The 23128-nt window shown below is 46.7% G+C and overlaps 2 protein-coding genes across 2 annotated transcripts in view; one reads left to right on the top strand and one right to left on the bottom strand.

Annotated features, from left to right (window-relative positions):
- Positions 1-2834: 2834 nt before the first annotated feature.
- On the bottom strand, positions 2835-16403 carry ABCG8 (ATP binding cassette subfamily G member 8). Its single transcript, XM_026046237.1, has 13 exons — positions 16338-16403; positions 15469-15567; positions 14483-14639; positions 12480-12718; positions 11963-12095; positions 10587-10856; positions 8869-9034; positions 8692-8784; positions 7676-7875; positions 7470-7546; positions 5822-6089; positions 5192-5319; positions 2835-4365 (listed from the first exon to the last, which is right to left on the bottom strand). The coding sequence occupies exons 1-13, from the start codon at positions 16401-16403 to the stop codon at positions 4228-4230; spliced, it is 2034 nt and encodes a 677-aa protein (XP_025902022.1). The 3' UTR covers positions 2835-4227.
- A 259-nt stretch (positions 16404-16662) lies between these two features.
- The window catches only part of ABCG5 (ATP binding cassette subfamily G member 5), a 13147-nt gene continuing 6681 nt past the window's right edge, over positions 16663-23128 (top strand). Inside the window, exons 1-7 of the mRNA XM_026046236.1 lie at positions 16663-16739; positions 17188-17309; positions 17745-17881; positions 18111-18209; positions 19078-19210; positions 20249-20388; positions 21522-21651. Of these exons, the coding sequence (XP_025902021.1) occupies positions 16663-16739; positions 17188-17309; positions 17745-17881; positions 18111-18209; positions 19078-19210; positions 20249-20388; positions 21522-21651 (838 nt within the window). The remainder of the gene's footprint in view (positions 16740-17187; positions 17310-17744; positions 17882-18110; positions 18210-19077; positions 19211-20248; positions 20389-21521; positions 21652-23128) is intronic.

Genomic DNA, 23128 nt, shown 5'->3' with positions numbered 1-23128 from the left:
GCAGTGTCTTAGCACTGGTGTCTCCAACTCACCCGTTAAAATACGTGACAGAGTTGATGGAGGTGGGGGTCATGCCGCAGTTCGGTGCGGGCGCTGTGGGGCAGCCCCACACGCTGCCRTCYCTGCTCCTGGGAAGCCTTACAAGCAGGCAGCTGCGTGGCCTGCAAGCAAGAAGGATACTAAGGTAACTTATGGTTCAAGGCAAATCCCTGTGCTTGATTTGATGAACAAACAACAGCACCAAATAGTTTTGTATTTAACTGCCTAAACTGGCAACAACACTTAAGACTTAGGGATCCAAGTTGCTTTCCAAATATTCCCCGAAACAAATTAATCAGCTGTCATTGCGGATACCTACAATATGTGTATTTTATATCTATACCCGCTTATACATGTGCACATGCATATGTATGCGCACACATGCAAGCGTATAAATACACACACACGCTTCTAAAGCTCATCAGTTCTTAAAAGGGTTAAGCAGTTTTAAAATTGCCTCAACCCACTGCTTAAACACTGTTGCCTTAATTAATAGCTGCTAACACATGAGCAGCTTGTCTTGGCTCTCAGATTAAAAAAAAATGCAGCGTGTCACAGAGCTCCACGTTCGCTGTTTCTTGTCTACTGCCATTGAAATTAATCCCTGTGGCTAAAACCTGAGAGGCTTCTTGTCTGTGGTGCAAGCGAGCAGACCAGCAGCTGTAACCTACATGGGGATGGTCCCCCCATAGGGTTTGGCCTGTGGCACCTACGGTGGGGGAGTTGTCTGCTAGTTTGGGGGGTTTTGTTTTGTATTTCAAGGGAGTGGCTATTGATACCTGTAACAAACTTAGCATTTCTGAGTGCAATCTGTGATGAGCGAATACGAGGTGGGACTTTAAGCAGCTACTTATTAATTTAGCTTTAGCAGAGTGAAAGCTGGTCCTTTCCAAACGACGAGTTAAAAGTATTTTGGAGGATTGCCATTATACCTGAGCCAATGTGCAAATTAGTGTTTTGATATTCCATTTTCCTACACTAAAAAAGTTTGTCCCTTTTGCTGCTGGAGAGAGAGTTCAATATTTTAAGCAATGAAAAGCCCTATTTTTTCTCATCTGTTTCATTATAGTCCCCCTCCAACGCAGAGGGGTGCTGTACCAAGTTTCCATTTTGCACTCGTTGCTTCATTCTTTGTAGCCTTGGTATAACCAGCAAAGCTCTTTCTGCCTTGTGTATTTGATGGGTTATTTTTCTGTACAAATATTGGCGCTACTCGTATTTGAGGTTCTCACTCCCAACTCCAAGGTCTGTGCAAGCTGCAACCCAAGAGCTCCTCACAATTAGGTGTCCCTGGTGTCCCTGCAGCCGTGCTCTGGGTGTCCCTGCTGGAGCAGGGGCTGGACTAGGTGATCTCTAGAGGTCCCTTCCACCCTCAGCCACTCTGTGACTCCGTGATTAACCTCGAGCGTTGGCCAGTGCCACGAGCAGCCAGGGGAAATGCCCAGCCCGGGCCTCGAGGTGCCTCCGTGGTCACGGCTGCGCACCCGGCGCTGCGGAGCCGTTCACATCGGCACCAGTGCAGCTGTCTGCCGCAGCTGGGGCTGAGATCCGTGGTCCAGGACCAGGTTCTGGTGCTGTCTGTGGAGAGCAGAGCAGGGATGGCAGCGGGGGAACCCTCAGAAGGGCAGTGCTGCCCGCCTGGCTGCTGGTGATCTRCCCCGTTCCTCGAGGCACAACAAGAGCAGCACTTGGAAGTGCAGCGAGTGGCACGTGGTGCCGGCTTGTGAGCTAGAGCCCCTCTGGTTTGGGATGGCTGCAAGCTCCTCGAGTTGGTCTGGCCCAGGAAGCACAGGGAAGCCGCGGATTTGTATGGACACAGGCGAGTTGAGGGTGGAGGAATGACCAGCCCGGCCTGCAGAAAGCAGCGCCGAGGGGGAACGGGGCGCCGACGCCGTCTGGCCTCCACCGGGGTGCCCGGGGCAGCGCTCGGCCCCCGCTGGCCGCTCTGCCACGGGCGAGGACAGGGCACAGCGGCCACCGGGAAGCGGGACGGAGCGGGATGGAGCGGGGCCGCCGGGAAGCGGGACCGGCCCAGGCTGCGCACAGGGGCACAGAGGGCCCGGCGGTGGCGGCGGCGGCTCCCGCCGGCTGCGCGGCCCCTTTGTGCGCGCGTCCCCCCTTGTCACAACAGCCGCCCGGGCCCGCCGCGCCGAGGGTGGAATTCTGAATTGCCAAAGGCAGCCGCTGAAGTCGTGTCAGCAGCCTGACTAATCTCACAAAAGGAAGGAAATTCAAAGCTAAGGCTACGCTCTGCGCTTAGCTTAGACTCCTGGAGATTTCTGTGCATGACAATGTGCCCCTAAAATTCAGAGCTGTCCCTTCTGTCTTTAATTTCTCCCATTGTCTCTCTCCTTTTTTTATTAAACATCAAAGCGAATTCACAACAGAGAGTCAGCCTAGAATTTAATCCTCTAAATACCTTGAAAATAGAGGTTTAGACTCGAAGTACCAATATACACCCTTAAAACTTCAGCGTAATATAAAAGAGATTCTAATCACAACAGATCATTACAAAGAAGAGTAAACCACTTTAAAAAAATGAGTGTCTTAAATATAATAAAAAGGAATAATTAAGAATCAAACAGGAAGCTGCTATTCTGACAATTTAATGATGCTGAATTGGACTGAAAGAATTGGCTTTGCCATTAGAAAGCCATGGAAATCTGCTCATTCCAAAATGGCACTAGAATAGGATCAAGAGTATTTTTCAAAATCGGAGGAAATGGAGCAAGAAAGGAGAGGTAGAATTTGCCTCAAAAAATCATGGGACGTTGGGAATTTCGTGAGTGTGTGAGGCTGGAGCTGGTGGTTTCTTTCAGACTTACTCCAAGTCTTTAGTCTAGAGTCTTCCTCAGAATGGAGTCTCGTGTGTCCTCTGTGGCAAGCAATGGGGCAGCCCTACTTGCCAAGTGGAAGTAATACAACATGGGTGGGGTTTCATTTTTATTTCTTCTTTTAAAAAAATCAGCTTCACGTAACACTGTCGAGGGCGCTAGACAGCCGGCTAGGCAGGAGTTCTGAGTGTGCACAGCACATGGAAGCACATGGAAGGAGAAGATGCACTTGGGAGTTTTCAGATGTATTCACACGCACAGCGATGCACACGAACGTTACAAAACCAGCAGCCCAATCATATAAAATGTTTGCACCACTAAGCACCTAATTTGCATGTGTGCTCACCGTGACCAGACATGAATTATGGCSGTTGATCTGCTCTTCTCTAATTCTCTGAGCACTTGGCTTCTGATTACACACAGGTAGGTGCGGGATTACAAGCATTGCATGGATTGTGCCATAGATCCTTAGTGGGTGSAAAGGTTTGATGTTTTCCACTGGAGGTAGGAACCAATGCTGGCAAATTGCTRCATTGGGTACCAGTGTGGAGAAAAGCATGAGCAGTACGGTCATTTTTTTGTGCATTTATACTTAAAAATGGATACAAGAAGATAAGATAATTTTATCTATACAAGAAATAGTTGATACAATGAGGAAWTACTTATTTGGGGCATCAATAGCACCTAAGTGGAAGAATACAGACAAAATCTTAAAGCTCTTGAGCAATGATAAGCAACACAGAATAATTAATATTTGTTTTCTGTCCTTGCCTATACAGGTTCTCCTGAARCTTTAGTGAATTTCTCTCTCCGTGTTCTTCTTCTCTGCATCATTCTGTGTGAGTGCTGAATTTAATACTTGCTACAGAAACAAAGTGCTGTCGGATGTGCCAATACTGCTGCTCTCGCAGGTTCCTTACTTCAGTACATGATCCCTATACATTCCAAAAATATCAGCTAAGACCTCGGCTATCATAAACTGGGACAGGCCCTTCCGAATCCCGGGCCCACAGCTCAGCCTGTTACAAGCTGTAGATGCCTCGGACGTGCCTTGCCACCTATGAAGCCGTATGTGAAAAACAGAACTGGGAGTCTCGGTCYGGGTTCCGGTGTCGGCTGCAGTGCGGTGGGAGCCCGGGAGCACGAGCCGCCTCGGCACTGTTGGAGTTCTGCTGCCATCCTGTGGCTCCCAGGACTCACTTCAGTCCTGCACACTGTGCACATACCTGCTCCTGCTAGCAGGAATTAGTGACATCTCCGAAGGCTGCAGAAAATAAGCTTGGGTGCTTTCCARGAGGAGCAAAGATGAGTGCTTTTGGGCAAGGGACCCTGTACTCCGCTACGTGTTTCGCTGTTACCAGTTCTGATGTGATTTCTGCTTGATGAACCTCAGCGACAGGTAATACAGAATGAGGAAGATGAGGATGATCCCCGTGAGGATGAGGTAGCTCACATAGAGAGGCTGAGAATCCAGGTCCAGAGACTGAATTACCTGTAGGCGCAGAGAGCACAGGGTTAGGCAGCGGCAGGATTCTCCCGCGGGAAGCGGCGCCTCTCCTGGGCCGGTGCATCCTGCACGCGGTGCTCGCGCTCCAGGTCAGCTTCACGGGAAGGTGCAGGAGGGCGCGCTGCCAGACCCCTGGGCACGTTGAGGCCGGCGTGCCGGCAGCTGTGGCCGTGGGAGGCGTCCGGAGGTTCCGCCGCTGTGTCAGTGAGCGCCCGGCTCTGTCTGGGGGTGGCCTTTGTGCCTCTGGGGGTGTTTCGGGGGCCCTCACAAGGCAGCTCTGGGRCAGCGGCTCCCGCAGCCAAATACCTCCGCTTGGGAAGCTGCCCRCGAGACCTCACATCGCCCTTTGCAAGGGGGCTTTGAGCAGCCCAGAGCCACCAAAATGCAGAAAAGCAGTTTCCATGGGCAGCCCATTCCCAGCCTGCCAGCTCCGAGCAGGCACCAGGCGCATCCCTGTGCCGGGAGCACTGCAGGAGCCAGGAAGACTCTTCCAGGTCCCCTTCTCTATTCTGCAAATGCTGGTGTGGGAACAGCCTCACAGAGTTTCATCAGGTTTGGGGCTTCTCGCTTCCTTCCCCTCTCTGAGCTCCCCCAGGCCAGGGCTGGGGCGTCAGCCCCAACACTGTCCAAAGGCCAACAGCCCCAAGCTCCCGGCAGCAAAGAGATGCCTTAAAATACACAATGTGACTTTGCTTCCTGCCTGGGAATGGTGAATTCGTGGCCTGTGGTATCTACATGAAATAGGACGGGCCTGTAAATGGCACTTTACGTAACTATCAGCTCTAAATGTTTCTACTGGAGAGTAACTTACTAGTTTTCCGGGTATGCGAAGGGTARTGTTTCCAATAGCCACTTCATAGGTGAATTCGTTAAACTGAACTTGCATCAGGCCTTGAAAATTCCATCTCAGAAAAGATATTTTGGAAATCCAGAATGGAACTGGAAAAAAAAATAGCAGAAGGAAAGGAATTGATGTAAATACACAAAAGATACTGGCGGCCCAAATATAGCTGTGTTGTCGCCACAGGTTTGTCTAATTTCTTGGTTTCTAGAGACTGTAGACAAATAATTCATTACTGAAGACAAGGGCAGATATCTAACTAGGCAGAAATGGAAAATAAGAGGGCGGTTAATATCTGAATCAGTCTCCTACTGCCAACTAAGACTCAGCAGAGTTTCAAATTCATCTRCTGACTCTAGTTCTGCTCCTGGAACTGCGCAGGGATAAACCCGGCCTTTCACTCGTGCTCTTTGTAAGCAAACCCACTGCTGTTGCTGCCTCCGTTTCCGAGGCAGAGGCGGGTGCCAAGGCAGCAACGTGCCCGCTCGCCCCGCAGGAGGGCAGCCCTCGCCGTGGGAGCAAAGCGGCGCTTGCCCGCACGGCGCCCGCTCGGCGAGCGCTGATGGAAGCGCCCTCTTTTCCACGCCGAGGCCGTCCTACCTGTCCAGAGGTTCTTCAGGCTGATGACAAAGCCGCCGCTCAGGTAGAAGGAGGTGAAGAGGACGTTGCCGAAGAAGGCCGAGAGCTGCAAGGTGGGCAGCAGCGCGGCCACCCAGAGCGCCATGGTGCGGGCGCAGTACACGGCCAGCCACACCATGAGGAAGTTCATGAGGAAATGCTCYGGCTCCGGGTTCAGGTTTGCCAGCCAGTAGATGGGAATCCCATAAATGATCACAAAAGCGCAGTGCTCTGGCAGCTCCCCCAAGATCTGTTCAGGAAGGGGAGTTGGGGATGGGTTGGAAAAAAGAGAGAGAAAAATAAGCTGCAACCACAAAACCTGCTAGGATGCCTCTTATGGCACTTGTGGACTATTTTTAAGAAGTCAATGGGAAATACTCCTTTAAAATGATCTCTTTTTTAGGTGTTACTGGGGACATTATTTAAAAAAAAAAAAAAAAGGACAACAAAATGAGAAATGTCCCTAACTTGTTTCCTAGCTATAATAATTCCTATGACTATTGGCTAAATTGATCGGCTTCTTGTTAAGGAATTGATGCTTGTTTCATTTTAATCAGTTTCTAAGAATTTAAGACACTTTCCCTCTTTTCCTTTGTAGACTTGATAGTACTGGTCCTGTTACTGCCTCGCTGCGACTGTTGCTTTGTCCAAATTTCAGTGGARTCAAACACGGAATCAGGCTCGAGGTAAAACTGCCATTACGGTTGATCCCTTCCCCACCTCATTCCGAGGGCAGCCCACTTGGGTAACTACTTAATTCACTGTAAACCAAAAATATGCTTAGGATATCTAGGGTAGATTAGGATGGATTTCTTAGGGTATCTATCAAATAGCTAAAGGTTTGCAAAGTATTACTATTTTTTCCTAAAGTCTTAATATTAAAGGATGGCAGTAGGGTTGTAACAAATCACATAGCTCTTTCTATGAACAGCACACAATCCCTGTGACAGAACGCAAAGAATATTTTTCTCTGTCAACCACTAATAAGCATTTAAAATCTCATGCAGAAATGGAAACCTGAATTACAGATGCCATGGCAAGCGGAACTCAGGTGGCAAAATCACAAAGGCAGTATTATTCTAAATCTTTATGAGAGGGAGAACATTATTTAAAAGAGAAATCCTCTGCAATTCAATTCCAGAAGTTGTGGCTCTATATGCAGCCAATACAGTTGTGTTTTTCTGACCACCACAGTCTCAAACAGCTGTTGGAATGGTCACAGCGTCTTGCTATTTCTGTTCTACAGTTGCTRTAGCACTTAATATGAATTTTCTGTTTTATGGATCACATCGTGTTATGCAGCTTTCAAAGATATTTCAGCTAACAAAATATGCCAGTATGTCAAGCTGTCATAACTGTCAGAATGTAAACCCTCAGATTTGTCCTGCAGGATCCCCAAATTTTGGCCAAATAACCCAGTGAAAAATTCCTCTACTGCTTTTCTGGCCTAGGCAACAGGTGATTTATGGCAACAGGTCTGGAGCAGTTTGGGATTTAACGAGAGCAGGAACGGTAGCCGTAGCTGGCAGGCACAAAGGAGCAATGTGTGATCATTTATATATATAAAAATTATTCTTTTTTTCCCCCCTTTAAAGCCAGCTGTGTGCATTTCCTGAACAAAACCAATTACCTTGGCAAAGAAGTATGGGCTCACAGAATACATTCCATCCTCCAAGTCATGATAAAGCATCGCTCTTTCTGAATGACCTGCAATACAGAAACAAACAGGTTGATTTCATCCTAGAGTTGCCTTCAATACGTGTAATTTTTCATTGATYAAAAAATTACTTTCTAGTTTTGATTGCTTAGAACATTTACAATAAAACTGACACTTACATTTGGCAATAACATCCAAAATCACTGTGAATGGGGTTAGTGCACCTATCATGTACAACAGTGCTGTTGTGTCACGAATAGAAAGTCTGTTTTTATCATGGCCATAGTACAAAAATCCAATCAGTAATGACATGAGAAGGGCCTCAAATCCATGGATTAATAGCGTTGAAAGATCTCGGAAGTCATTGGAGACTTGACGACTAGGAAAACAGCAACATTTACGGTAAGGTACAGTACTTGCTAATGTCAGATATATTTAGATATATTGCCTCAAATGCTCTCCTAACATTCATTTGTGAAACTTGTTGTCTCTGGGGAGGACAGGCAGGAATTCACGTGTGGGGTCCTGCAAATGTCTAGCCTTAATCAAAGCTACTGAGCACCTGCACTCACCTACTATTTCAGGGCTGAARTACTGAAAGCTTCGTGAAAGGCAGTGGGGCAGGAGCGTCTGTTTTCTATTTTGAGGGTGCAGAGCTTAGGGGAGCCTGACAATGACATTCTACATGTATGGAGCTGGTTGGTTATAATATATATATATAATATATAAAATTTTTATATATATTATATATATATAAAAACATATATAGATGCTTATAGAACTTCTGTGCTGTCTCTACTCTGCAAAACTTTAAATCTGACTTTAAATCTGAGCCCCAGGGTGAGGGTAGCAGTGCCTGAGCCGGGCTTGGCTCCTTGGATTTGCTGAGGGTCAGGTCACAGCAGTTAGGACAACAGCCCCCCAAAACAGACAGAAATATCCCTGTCCTCCTGCCACAGCTCGACCCCATGGGCTCTCAGCAATGTGAGCAGGAGGGGACTGGGGCTGGGGCAGAAATGGGGCAGCTCGGGTGTCTGGGGAGACCTGGCACAGAGGCTGTTTCCCTCCCGGGCTCACTCCATCCTATTGCTCCCTCTCTGAACTTTCAGCACGTGCTCAACTCACTTGGGCTTCTTCCTTCATATTTTAAAAATACAAATGAATATGATGGGTATTTGTTTATGGTAGAGCTTACCTTAATAATACTGTGAACTGCTTTAGGGCTCCTGGTAAGTGGTCACTCGAATGGGAAGGCATGTTAATAGACTCCTCTGCATTTCCATGGGAACTGCCCAAACGAAAAGATAAAGAAAGTTGAAAAAAGCTCAAGCTGGGGCAGTTATTCCACATCTATGTTCTTCATATTGCTTACCTTTGTTTGCTGGAGGTGGTGACACTGTCGTTTCCTTCAGTAACTTTCCATAAGAAATTATCGAAGCCTTTGACTTTCTCTAGGAACAARCTGGCAAGAGCATTGGCTCTTCTTTGGCTTTCCATCTCCTTTTCTGCGTTCTGTTTGTCGATGCTGGTCAGATCAACTGCAAGACATTATCTGGCATGAGCCTGTGCTAGGCGTGTGAAAATGTCATCTAGAAGCAGAGGTTGTATTGTGAACAAAAGGTACAATCTGTGTGAATAAATTAAGCTGCAATGGTTATTCTTAAAACTTGATCAATCACTTTAGCAGTTAGAGAAGAACAGCTTGTTAATGTGTGTTGGTTTCTTGGGAAAGGGGTGTAAATAGTGTTACTTAATTATCTGATGAACCACTAACAGATTTCATAACTGCCCATTATAAGAYTTGAAATATATTATTTCAGATTTTTGTCTCATTTTAATAGTGAATAATGAATTTGATGCTGGGAATGAACAATTCACGTTTCCTTCCTGGTACTTCAGACATTTATAATCCATTGTGTAACTTTGGCTTGAAGGGTAAGGTTTTTCTCTGTCTGTTAAAAGAGTTATCATCCCTTTTCTATCATGCAGACGTTCCATAAACTTGACCCGAAATCGAGAAAGGTTCCAGTGAGCACTACCCAGGGACAACACAGCAATAGCAATAATTCACTTAATACTGTGTTTTAAACTAATGAAACCAGTATTTTTTTTAACTTAATCCCATTCTAGGACCCCCGTTTCCACTCTCCTCCTGGCCAGACTCTCTCATATGGTGGGGCTCTGTGGGTGTCTTTCCTCCCTCCCGCAGTGGCAGAGAAATCAGAAAGGAGGGAAGCACCTGAAATACCTCATCCATGTGTGGGCTGTTGCAAGCCCATCTCACAGCTGCATTTAGGGACAAAAGTGTCCCTGGAGGGGGTGGACATCCAGGTTTGTTTCTGTTTATCTCAGTGCAGCTGATAAGAGCTGCCCCYGGCTGCAATACAAGCGCAACCCCAGGGCGCTGCACTTGGGCCTCTCCGCAGGCTCTGGAGCCGGATCGAGGGCCACGGGCCGCGGTTGGGGCTGACCCGTCCCGGTCAGGAGGCTGCTGCCCTCAGGCCCAGGGCCAGATTCCCTGCGGGGGATGCAAAGGGCAGCTAGAGAAGGATTTGGAACCAGGCAGTTAAAGTTCTTTGAGATGAGGAAAAAAACAATTTGGGGTTATTTTGTTTCCCCTTTCCAATATGCCCGGGTGGGCAGCACTTTTCTTTCCCAGGTATGGGCTATTCCTCACCTTGGGAGGCTGTTGCTTCCCACCTTTCCTGAGTAAGAAGCCAGAGAATGACTGTTCTCAGAAAGCAATTCACCAGCTCAGCCCTTCCTTTTTCAGTGAGGATAACAATTCTAGCCAGATAAAACATGACATTAAGGGTACTAAGCATGCAGGAGAGTTATTACACCTGGCAGGAATGGGAGGAGAATTATTAAAAATTGATTTTGCCCATATCTCCTGGTTTTGTTACATTTCCTGTACTGATAGATAAGCAAGGGTTTTATTAAAAAGTGAACTTGCTGCAGTATTGATTCAGGTCCTTCTAGCCACAAGCTAGTTATGGTCAATGAAAATGAAATGTGTTAGTTGATACACTTCCCAAAGCAAATGATTTCCAGCAGCATTTTTCCTTTATGGCAACGTTTGATACTAACCGTAGTAATCGGCAGGATTGCTGTACTTGGGGCAGGGATAGCCTAGTTCTGTGAAATACTGGACCATGTCTCTAGCTGTTCCAGAATAGACAGTGACTCCAGAAGTCAGCAGCAGAACTAAATCAAAAAGCTGAAAGATATCTGACCGGGGCTGGTGAACAGAAAGGAGAACTAATCTGTTTCCTCTGGCCAGCCTGGATAACGTGATCACAAGGTTATGAGCAGTAAAACTGTCCAGTCCAGACGTGGGTTCATCCAGTATCAGTATTCCTGCCAAAGACAAACAGGTTATCTGTGTAGGGCAGTGTGTTCCATCTCAGAAACAGATTCCAAGTGAAATGGTGCTATTGCCTGAAATCTCCCTCACATARAAAGAAAAAAAAAGTATCAAAATYGTATTTCACAGCAGCAACAAATAACATTTAATAATGGGCATATTTCTTTCTTAACTTGCAGAGCATAATGGCAGAGAATACTTATTTTAAATCTTGTCTCGCTGCTGCTGGAAATAAAATGCTGTTCCTGATTCACATGGGGAAGTAGATTCAGGGTCCTTGTAAAACTGGTATCTTTCCATGAGCGTGGCTGAGCCCTGGAGCAGGTGGCCTAGAGAGGCTGTGGAGGCTCCATCCTGGGAGACATTCACAGGCTGCCTGGATGCCGTCCTGGACCCCTGCTCTAGCCGACCCTGCTCGAACAGTTGAAAAGTAAAGGAAGATCTACTTGTTTTTTCTAGAACTCGTGATTTTTTGACTTGAGTAGCAGCACGTCTATCCCTGAGCATCAGTTATTACAAAAAAAAAAAAAAAAAACCAAAAAAAGCAAACTTCTGTTTGCCTCTAATAACTAAATTATAACTCTATATGAGCAATAACTTCTTAGCTCCTTCTCCCAGTTCAAGCAGAACAGCTAGAAGAACTCTCTCAAGAGCTGCTCAGATGAGGTTATTAGAGGTGCTGATGTACCGAAGGACAAATAGGGCACTCACTTTGCCCGGGTTAGCCTTGAATTTTGCTTCTGCTGAAGACGATGGTAGTTTTCAGCGTGCTCGTGGCGTGAGCCATGTCAGCGGCTGGCCTAAGGCAGCAACGAATGGCCGCGTAGCCAAGCCCGTGACCTTCCCTGTTACCATCACACGTGTCAATAGTCCCTATGGGGGCGTATGGAGGCGTAAGGAAAACAAACCAGAGGTCTTGCTCGGCCAAAAGGCCTGCGCCGTAGAGAGCACCACGCGGTCGAGCGAAAAGCAAACGTCAGGCTGAGCTGCGCATGGGGCAGCCCTGGACGCGCTCCCGGGAGTTTGGGCGGGAATGGGGGATGGCTCCCAGAGGCACCTCCAGGGCTGAGGGGTGAAGCTGCTCCAGCGCCGGCCTTACCCGGGTTCCAGAGGAGCTGGACGCCGATGCTGACGCGGCGGCGCTCGCCGCCGGACACGCCGCGCACGTACTCGTTGCCCACGCGCGTGTGGGCGCACGGGCGCAGCCGCAGCTCCGCCACCACGTCGGCCACCTGCGGAGCGAGCGGGAGAGCGTGAGCCCCGCGGCTGCTGCTCGGCCTCCTGCAGCTCCCGAGGGACGGAATCGCGAGGGTTAAAACTGAGGGTTAAAATTCAGCTCTCCAAGAGCCCCTTGAAAAAAAGGCTCCACTGGCAGAGATGATGTTGTTGACCCTCCAGCTTTTTCAGCCTCTCTTCAGCTTTCTCTAAATTGCCAGTTTTTATGAGCTTTGGAACAGTTGCTGGTTTCTATCTTAAAAGAAGAAAAAGGGTTATAATTCATAATCTACATTAAAAAAAATGCCAATTAGCTATTCTGACTCCAAACACAGAGGATCCCTTGGGTAATTCCTGTCAGACCCATTTCGGACAACTTCTTTTTTTTCCCTTTTCATTACCCTTTTTTTCCTCTGAGAGTCTGAGAAATGCTTTGGGAGGCGCAGCTTGGCCACGAACAGCAGCGTTTCCTGGACAGTCAGGTGGGGGAGCAGCCGGTCGTCCTGGTGCACGTAGGCGATGCATTTCTTCACCAGCTGGGGAGTGCTGGGTTTGTCGTTGATCAGGATTTGACCCGAGCTGATTTTGCCTCCGTGATCCCGACAGGTTATCACATCAAGCAGGGACGTTTTTCCACCAGCTAGAAAAAAAAAAAATAAATAAAGAGAGAGAAATAAATGAATTTCTAGGGGACTAATTTAAGGAGTGAAGGAGTGATGTAGTTGCAGGAAGAAATGGTAGAAGTTTTAGTTCTTCATTGGCTGTTTCCTAACCCTTTTTGAGGCTGTTCTGAAGCCCCCCAGACAGACTGGCCCTCGGGGGAAATGCTGGCCAACTGCAGAGCTCACGTTGAGGAAACCTCTCTCTTGCAGAATGGAGCGCGTGGCTTAGGCCTTTCTCATCTAACTGCTGGTTTTCCTTTGGTCGCTGACTATCTGATCTGAAAAGGTGACCTCTCTCCCCTGGTCACCTGTCACCTCTCACTTATGAGGCCCTGGTGAAAGGTGGTGTCCTGTGGTGTGAGCCGGGGCTCTTGCGCGCTCAGAAACGGCAGCCTGAACAGTGACACCACTAAGGTGCTGAGAAGCTACGGTTAGACTACCAAAAAACATCATAATCATGATTTAAATAAAAAATCTTTATGATAAGAAAAAAAGAAGTCATTTAAATAATTCAGAAAAGCTGTCCCCTACAAAGTAAAACAATGAAAACAAAGCCTGATTTGGAATTAAATTGCAAACGACTTTTTCCCTTATGCTGTACGATAGTGTATGTAAACATGCAGAGTTCTCTTATTATGATTAGATGTCATTTATTTCAAGTCTGTCTGTTGAAAGATTAACTCCACACTTGTTTCTTAATATATACATTTAAAAAAAAGAAACCCATCCATCTGTAAACCGTGTATTGCTCTGTTTAAGAATGACATATTGATTGCCATCGACAATGTGAAACCCATCAGCAGTTTAATCTATTTTACTAAGGCATTTGATGAAATAGATGATAAACAGCTTTTAAAAATAGTTTGACTAGTTTGCTGAAAGGGGTTTATGCTCAGCATGCGTTACCTTACAAAAGTACCGTGTCTGCAACTCAACATATTATTTTTTCTGTTGCTTGTGGGAATTTCTAAAGCATAACTTGAATTTCATTGAAGACGTGCTAGGAAAAAAATCTCCTTTTTTTTTTCTTTCTTTTAAGAGAATATCTTCACTGTATTACAGCTAATCTGATCTCAGGATGCCGAGGAGACAAAGCATGAGGTGGTTTTACCTCCAAGCCAGGGATACTATTCAGTTCAATTTAACTGGTCACCTTCCTATTAACTGCGCCTTCCAACTAACTGCGTAGGGTAAAGGCCAGCTTTCCATTAGTCAGCCTTGCCCTGGAGAAGATTAAACCAGTCCCACCAGAAAACGAAAGGAAAAATATGCAGGAAAGTGGAGGCCTTCTTAAAGTCACTGTAGGTAGAACAAAAGAGGAATCTTCCTTTTTTTTCTTATATTTCTGTAAAGTTAATCTGAATGTGATATGTTATGCTGTTARTATGTTTGTATCTGAAGGAAATGCCTGTTTATCTGACTAATCTTTCCTTTGGGGTCCGCAGTTCCCCTGTTCCGAAGCKGAGCCAGGAGCGCAGGCCACAGCTCTAAGGCCACCCAGCGACACAAGAAACACACAGGTAACAAACGTGCAGCTCGTAGCAAAAGCAGCTTTCCTAGGGAAAGTCAGATTTCAGTCCATTCAGATTCTGTGTATTCTCACGCTTGGCATTTTACAGAACGTGATGCGTTTGCAGTAGCGGGGTCTCAGCTAGATTTGGCAGCTCAGCAGGCTGCACAGTGTTGTTACGAGCTGTGTATGGTTTATCTGGAGTTAAATCAGGAAAACTGGTGGCTCTTACCCGTGCTTCCTATAATTGCCAGCATCTGGCCGCTTTGAACTTTTAAATTCAGGTTCTGGATTATGGACACGTGAGAATCCGGCCCGGAGTTGCAGGCCCAAGGCATCCTCATCTGTGCTAGATTCTCATACCAGGGAATCTGGGTTGCCAAATTAACCTAAGAGTAAAAACAAAAGGAAAAACAAGCCTTTCAGWTAGGATATCAAACTATTTGGCAATAAATACATCCAGAGTTGAGATGTTACAAAGGAGGAAACGCACGGTGATAATACTGTAAATTTTCAGAAATACAGGGGAGGTTTTTACAGCCAACTATGGTTGCAATGGTTTGTTGTTTCTTATTCCTGCTAATTACTGAAGTTATCTCTATCTTCTATATGACTTATTACTACCACTTATCTTTGAGGCAATTTATGACTATTGTATGTTGTTATCTGACTGTTTTGAAATGACTTGGAACTGAAAATTGAAATACACTTTTATCTCTTAAAGGCAAATACTACCTACTTCATTAGTCCAAATATGTGCACATTTCATAACTTTCCAGATTGTATTTTGGGGTGGAAAACAAACAGGCAGCATTGTGAAATCTAATTCGTACACRACGGTGGCACAAAAGAGAAGAAAAATATCCCTGGCCACGGGCTCATCTTGCTACCAAGGGCTGCTGCTCTCCTGCCTGGCAGGAAAGCCCCAGGAGCCTCCTTGAGCTCCATGCTGTGAGATAAAGCAAGCCGAGGGGCTGCCTTCTTCCCTGCCTTCTCCCCTGCCTTCTCCCCTCGCTTTCCCATGGGATATTTAGCCAAACCCCCAATCCCGCTGCCTTTGCACACGCAGGGCCCCTGGGTGCCTGACACACAGCACTTGTGTGAACCAGTGTCGTGAACCTCAGCTTGGAGCTCTTGTTGGAGCRGCTTAGGGACAGACGCAGGGAACCGCTGGGTGTGCGGCAAGCTAACGGGAAGCAAGTAAAGTAGGACTTTTACCTGGTAGTTGAGTTCTCTGACCTCAAGGACATTTGATTTTCCACTGTACGTGAAATACAGACTGTTATCTTCTTCAGAGCAAAAAATACTGTCTTGGACCTTTATTGGGAGAGATTATTATTTGGATTAATTGCAATAGCTAAGTTGCTGTTAAGACTTTTGAGCTCATAGGAAAAGAAGCAGGAAGGTGAATACATTTACTGAGGTGTAGCAACAGTGCTCATACAAGTGCCCGTGCTGCACAACTGTCTGGGGTGGAAATATGTTGTTTCTTATGCAGTGAGAAACGTACTTTGCTCAGAGGCCTGGGAGGAGGCCAGGCATGTGGCACTAGGGRTTTTGTTTAATTTTGACTTCCTATGTTCAAAAGGGAGTTGACCTGCATTTCATTATCTTGTAGAGAAATGGATTTTATTGTGATTTATCTGCGAAAAAAGTTATCAACTTCTGGAATGTTAAGCTCAAAGCAACATATACAGAAATGTGTAAGTTACAGCAGCCAAAACATTGCAGTTCCTTGCGACACCGTGCCCCGAGCAGGGAATCACTGCCGTACCAGCGGAGAGGATGGTTTCCTTGTCACCATCCTGTCAAGCAACACATGGTAGTTGCAAGTGGTGACCGCTCAGGACCCAAATACTGAAATGCTCAAAATAATGAATTAACTACCCAATACAGCCACATGCCTATGCTCTTCGCTACAGCCGCTGTTGAGTCAGCAGCTGGTACATCGAGGGGGAGAAGGTGCATCAGCGCGTGGGGGACCCCGCGGGGGAGCTGACGCTGCTCCCTCTGCCACCCTGGTTTTGGGGTGCCCTTGCCGGGCAGAAGGAGCCCTGCCCCGTGCGAGGCCGCTCTCCCGCACTCACCGCCGCGGCGCCGGGTGCCCGTGGGCTGTCACTGGTGCCGCTCGGAGCRGGCGTCTCTGCCGCCATCGCGTCCCGCGCCGGCTGCTCCCTGCGCGCCGAGGAGCCGCGGAGCGCGGCGGGGAGCCCGGCGCGCGCGTGACCCCGCGGGCAGGGAGCAGCTCGTGGGCGGGTGAAGGTCCATCAGATAGCGCCCGGGCGGGCGCCTATCGCTGTGGGCGGGCGGGCGAGGAGAGGAGAGGGTGGCGGTGCCCTCCTCCCTCGGGACAGTGCCTGAGTGCCGGCCTGGGGGCGCAGGGCCTGGCTGGTGGCCACCGCAGCGGCCACCATGTCGCGGGAGGGCGACGAGGCCGAGGCACAGCCCCGAAACAGCGTCAGCGCCCGCGGCCTCTGCTACACCATCAGGTAGGGAGCAGGGAGCCGCGCTGCTGGGGACCAGGAGGAGGAGGAGGAAGGGTGGCTCTGGCTCCTGGGAGGCACTTCTCTTGCATGTGTTTGAAGGCGGTCTCCGGAGGAGCTCTGGCAAGCTGAGCTCCTACCCCGCTCCTGCAGTAAGGACTGCGGCTGGACGGGCTGGTGGCTGGTTGACCTCTCTGACAAAGGAAGCCTCTGCTCACGTTTGCCATGTGAGGAGAGCAAACTGTCAGGAAAACCCGCATGGACTTTGCTTTATCTTGCAGATAACATCAAAGAGAAAATCTGTGTGTGAGGAAACGAATTTGTCTTTCAACAAAGTACAGTCCTTTCAGGTTCCCCGCCACACCAGTGCAAGCGGGAAGCCGCGCTGCGCTCGCTCGCCTGACAGGTCCTTTAAAACGGCGCGTGTCTCACGGTGCTGCTGTTTGTCCCCAAGGCAGCGCGTCGGGCCCTGGTGGGACCTGCCTTCCTACSGCAAGAAATGGACCCGCCAAATCCTCAAGGATGTTTCGTTTCACGTGGAGAGCGGCCAGATGATGGGCATTTTAGGGAATTCTGGTGAGTCTGCTTTCTGCTTTAAAAGGGAGACAACTGGAACTAACACCAGCTGTTTCCGCCGTGGGTTGAATCTGACAGAGACCAGTATTTTAAATAATGAAGCCACGGCTAAGGTTTGAGCCCTGCTTTGGATAACTTGGTGCTTGGTTTCCAGAGCTCTGTCTTCAGTCAGCGAACTAGAAACTATAACTTCAGTAACAGACAAGGTTACCTCTAAACCCAAATGTTTCCCCATGAAATGTGAATTTGGGAGAGTTAAATATTAGCTGGTACATCTTCAAGGTTTCCCATTTACTTTCCTTTAACAGACTGCCTGTTTTAATCTTAGCAAGAAAAAATATTTTTCTGTTTTTCATATCTCCCTCCAAGTGAGGCTACGGCCCTTGAGATTGTAAAATTCATCTCATCCCATTCTTAATTTCTTTTGATTGAAAGGGTCAGGGAAAACAACACTTCTGGATGCAGTAGCAGGAAGACTGGAGCATAAAGACAGCTTCTTTGGCGAGGTGTATGTGAACGGGCGTCAGCTGAAGAAGGAGCAGTTTAAGGATTGCTTCTCCTACGTGCCACAGGTGGACTTCTCAGTTAATTTTTGTGCACTGTACTTACTCTTGTGCAAAGAAAAGGAAGAGTTGCCAGTATAATGGGATAACGGAATCTGATTCTGCTTTCAGTCCTAAAATTAGTACTATTTCGGTAGTTAAAAAAAAAAAAAAAAAGAACGTGTGAAGGGTGTGTTGACTGAAGCGAGATCTTAATTATTATAGGACTAACTGTTGTTTCCTCTTTGCCCTGTTTTAGAATGACACTTTGCTGAGCTTCCTCACCATACAAGAATCCCTGACCTACACTGCTTTGCTGACTCGGCAGAAATGCTCCAGCAACTTCATCAAAAAGAAGGTCTGTATTTGATCATCTGTCCTTAGCAGCATTTTCATTCCCTGGAGGTGTTTCATATTTACGAGTTTCATACTTTTTATTCTGCAGCTGTAGGAAGTGGCACGTGAAGCGAAGTGACTTGCTCAGTATCATGCAGAGATTTTTTCAGCTGCGCCCCAGTAGGGCACGGGCCCCAGATGCTCCCCTGCTTGGTGCTGGGCTGGCACTGTGTGCAGGAATAAATCCCTCCCCTTTGAGGCAACAGCCACAGGTGGGGTAGATGCTGGTCTTGGGGTGGAGCACAATTCCCAGCCAGGAAATGTGGCTTTCCAAGTCTTCGAGGCTGTGCACCTTGGCAGTGTTCAGGGACTGCAAAGACATCCCTGGTGCTGCTCTGTCTCTCTCTCACTCACTAGAGGAGCTCTAATAAAGCACTGATTTAATAACCTACAACCTACTTTCTCCAGAAAATAGTGCRTTTCAAATCTACTAAAAGGCTCTTCCTGAGGTTCAATATTCCTAGCTCTTGCTGTCAGTCTTCCCTCTCACCTGTCTTCCATTCAGCATTTATCTGCCTTTCTGCTCCCCTAGCTTGAAAGCTAGACCAGCACGCTAAGGATGTAGAGTGTTCCTTCTTCTAGCTGCATCTCTTCCTGTTAACAGAAAGTAAAATTCTGATTGTTTTAGAATAAATACAAATCAAATTAAAAATATATAATTTCTACAGGTGGAAGCCAGATCACAGTAAATGATTKTCAGCAGAATGAATGCAAGTAGCATATTGGGAAGGCTTATAGTTACTTTTTTTCTTCCTTTCAATTTTTAACTATGCACACTTGGATCTGAATTCAAGAGTGACTGCTCTTTATGAATTGTAATTATTTTTCAGGTAGAAGCAGTTATGGCTGAGTTGAGCCTCAGCCACATTGCTGACAAAATCATTGGAAGCCGTATTCTTGTGGGCATTTCAGGCGGGGAGAGACGTCGTGTTTCGATTGCAGCCCAACTACTACAAGATCCCAGTAAGTACCATTACACAGATCTTCAAAACAAAACTGTGTCACTTTGTGCTCCCACCATGCTCCTCCATCAACATCTTTAAAATACAAAAACCTTTTGAGTTTTGCAGTTCAAAAAATCAGAATTGTCTTGTAATGACAGTCTGCTCACTTGGATGAGGCACCAGCAAGACACCTAAGTGCTCAGAAGCACTGTGGCCTTCGTGTGGCAGCTCCAGTTTAGACAGTGAAGAAGACACATCCACGGCTCTGCCTGGCTGCAGGCACTGATGAAATGGGAATCCATTTCTCTTGATAAGAAGGCAATGAGTCTGAGCACTTCTTCAGATGGCTGTAGTTTTAATGCAAAGAAAAAAAAAAACAGATAGATAAAAATCAAAGCAGAATAACTGAGTGAATGAGAAGATTAGCCATAGAAAACAGCAGATGAAACTTTAGTTTGTTAGTCTTAAGAGAGCTTCTCCTGTTGGAAGGATATTTTGGATCTAACTGARATGAGATCATGCACCCAGATCCTGACTACTGGAGTACCTAATTAGTGCATTTGCATCAATTGCAAAAAAAGAGAACAAAAAAAAAAAAGGCCAAGCAGACCATACCTGCCTTTACCCATAGGAACTTGTCCATAAAACTATCTTTTAATGTGAGTTTATGCCATGCATTTTTTGGTCATGTTCACATTATTAGCTTCCAGGTAATTATGTCTGTTTTACTGATGTATGTGGTGAATTTTATCACTATTGTTCTTAGAAGCAGTCATATTCATCAAATTATTTTGGCAATTTTCAGAACCAAATGACTGTGCTGTTCCTGCTGCTCTTGTTCATGTCCTTGTTGTCAGAAGCTGACACTGAGCCTCCAACACTAATTAAAGCTGAAAGCTGAAGCTACACTGATGATCATACGTGCTCTGCTTTACATCTAGAGTTTTACATGTGAAGTGTTTTCTGTAGTATTTGTCAAATTAGCTGTGAAGGCAGAAGTTGTAACGTTTGCTGCCCGTTTCCCTGAGTTTTAATGACATTTCTTGTGTTCTCACAGAGGTCATGCTACTTGACGAACCAACTACAGGCCTGGACTGCCTGACTGCAAACCAGATTGTCTCCCTGCTCTCCGAGCTGGCCCACAGGGACCGTATCGTGGTCATTACAATCCACCAGCCTCGCTCAGAGCTCCTGAAGGTGAATGAGATCTGCTCAATAGTTGCTTCTTTTTTGTTTTTTTTTTTTCCTTTTGCCAGATTTAGAGTGCTTGAATTTGGGGGAATGAAAGTGCAAAATCTAGAACAGCAGCTCTCGTGCTTCCTCCTGCCCCACATCCAAAAGAGACGTCTTATTTGTAACCTTCCAGCTCTGGACAGTGGGAGGGCATGTTCAGACACGAAATGAACGTGCAAGTAATGGTATTAATAATCTTGGTATGTTATATGGCTACCAAAACAAAAAAAGCTTTGGGACAAGGCATATAAATCATTATTATTATTTATCATTACTTATTTATCATTCATGTATTAATGAATATGTAAATATTGCCTATTTATTTATGATTACATGTTCATATTTGCCACCTGCGTAGCTGCATGCTTGCAGCTAGGGACAGACCAAGATTTCCATCATTTTGAATGGCAAAGGATCTTTTGTCCATCCCTCCCCATGCTGTTCCCTCTCTGGGTCAGGCCACGTGGGTTCACCATGACCACGCGTCACAGGCCTGCACTGGGGAGCCAATTCCTCCCTTGCATTCCTGGTTGCCCCTTTGGTCTTCTCACCCTGCACGGCTCCCCTGGGGCCGCAACGCGTCTCTTTTCTGTCTGACTGCATCTCGTGTCACAGCTACACGGGAGAGCTGGTGCCTTCCCGCACTGCGAGTGGTACCTGGGCCCTGCGGTACGTGTGGTAAGAGGCGCTGTCAGGGACCACGTGCCCAAACAGCACTAGAGAGATCCTTAAGCACTTCGGAGATAACTCATCTTCCCAGCAATCTGGGATTACAGCTGGGGGACAATAAGCGCCGGGGGGCTCAGTAATTAAGCAAATAGAGCTGCGGTCAGAAGGGTGCAGCTCCCATGGCTGTGCTTGGGCCCCCCTTCCCTCTGCACGCAGCTGACACTGACAGCTCTGCGTCACCTTGCATTACCACTGAGAGCAATGATAGAAAGGACAAACTTCCTCTGACAGACAGATGCTAAGGAAACTTGAATGTGTCAAAACTGTTTCTCCTGTCAAAGGATTTTTATCACCAAGAACAGGAGCTACACTCAAGAATTAATGCACTTCTCAGTAGATACTGCTAATGTATTACTTTGTTTCAACAGCTATTTGACAAAGTAGCCATCATGAGCTTTGGAGAAATGGTTTTCTGTGGGAACCCTATGGAAATGATTACATTTTTTAGCGACTGTGGCTATTCTTGTCCTGAGCAAGCAAATCCTTTCGACTTCTATGGTAAGTTCTCTATGTTATTTTGGCAAAAGCATGGGCTTCCTTTAAACAAGCCATTTGCTTTGTTCCCGAGATAGAGGTTTCCAGAGATAGAAATGTACCTGAATCCTTCCCCAGCACTGTAACCGTGCTCAGCTCAGAGATGAGGGAGAGCTGGGTCAGTGTGACCTCCACGGACCCCTTAAGGGTTTGCAGTAGGACTGACCACAACACCAGGAAATGGTTGAAGAAGCTGCTAATAAAGAGGAAATCCCAGCTTCATGATCCTCTGTGCTACAAGGGTAGCTGCTTACGGCCACCCACTGCCTACAGTAATGCCTGTCTGGCAGGTCTCTGCCTCCCAGGCACTGCTGGGCTGCCCAGCAACTGAAGGAACACGTGTGTATAGTCACCATACATACATACGCATATGTATGTGTATATATTCATTGTTTTAAATCTTCTGTGTGGGCTGATTTCTGACCTATTAGCTGAGTGTTAACTGGAGAATTTGACTGATGCGAGAGGCTGCACTCAGAGCCCGTTCAGGAAAGGCAGTGCTCTTCCATTGCCTTGATGGCATCCTCACCTCGGAAAGAAGAATGGTTGTTGATATGAAGCTAGAATGGGCTGAAGCTGAAAGTACTGGTGTGACAGTGAGGATAATTTTGTCTTCATGAATTTGAATAGTCTTGAAATGCATAGATGAGTTGAGATTTAGACCCTCTGTAAAAGGCACGGTAAAAGAGAGTAGTGCATTCTTAAAATGTCAACCTTTGAATGTGACAAGAAAAAGGGAAAAATACAGTTTAGAGCAAAGAATCATCTGAATATTTAGTCTTTAGAAAATTGGTAGTTTATGGGGTTTTTGTGTGATTTAATGATGTGAATGGACAGATTCTGCCATCATTTACACCATTGGCAGAAGAAGAGAAGATGCTGTGTATTGAGCATTGGGTGGAAATTGGGCATTGTGTGGAAATGCCTTGTGTTATGTTCATAAAGAAGCCCAAATGCCTGGTGGGCACCGGCTGCTTTGGCCTAGTGACTGATGTTGCCTCAGATATTTAAAACGCGCCAGGTTGCCCCGTATTTGCCCCGTTGCTTCAAGCCCRTCCACTGGCCCCATGTTCAGGAGAGTGGGTTTTGGGTGTTCCTATTTATGGAGGTGAAGTCCAAGTCWTGGGCAGGTTTGCGTTAGAGACAATTCTGCTAATTCTGGCTTTTGCAGTGCCAAAGAATTACTCATAAGCCTAGCTGAGGTTTTGGAGGCCACTTCAAGAGACTGGTACAAGGGCTGTGGATATTCTTTGTTGTTGTTCAATTTGTGTTTTGAAGTTGAGCGCAACGACTTCAAGTCCAAGGATGAAAGACAGCTTAAGAACAATTCATGTTATAGGCAGTAGAGAGAAATGATTCAAAAATCTGTAAGACTGGCTCTGCATGAGAACAACAATCTTGATTTCTGAATCCCTGGATAATTCGCTGCTATTATAGAGGG

This window comes from Nothoprocta perdicaria, unplaced genomic scaffold, assembly GCF_003342845.1.
Source record: "Nothoprocta perdicaria isolate Ctin4 unplaced genomic scaffold, notPer1 scaffold_43, whole genome shotgun sequence".
Lineage (NCBI taxonomy): Eukaryota > Metazoa > Chordata > Aves > Tinamiformes > Tinamidae > Nothoprocta > Nothoprocta perdicaria.
This window is presented reverse-complemented; position numbering and strand designations above follow the sequence as displayed.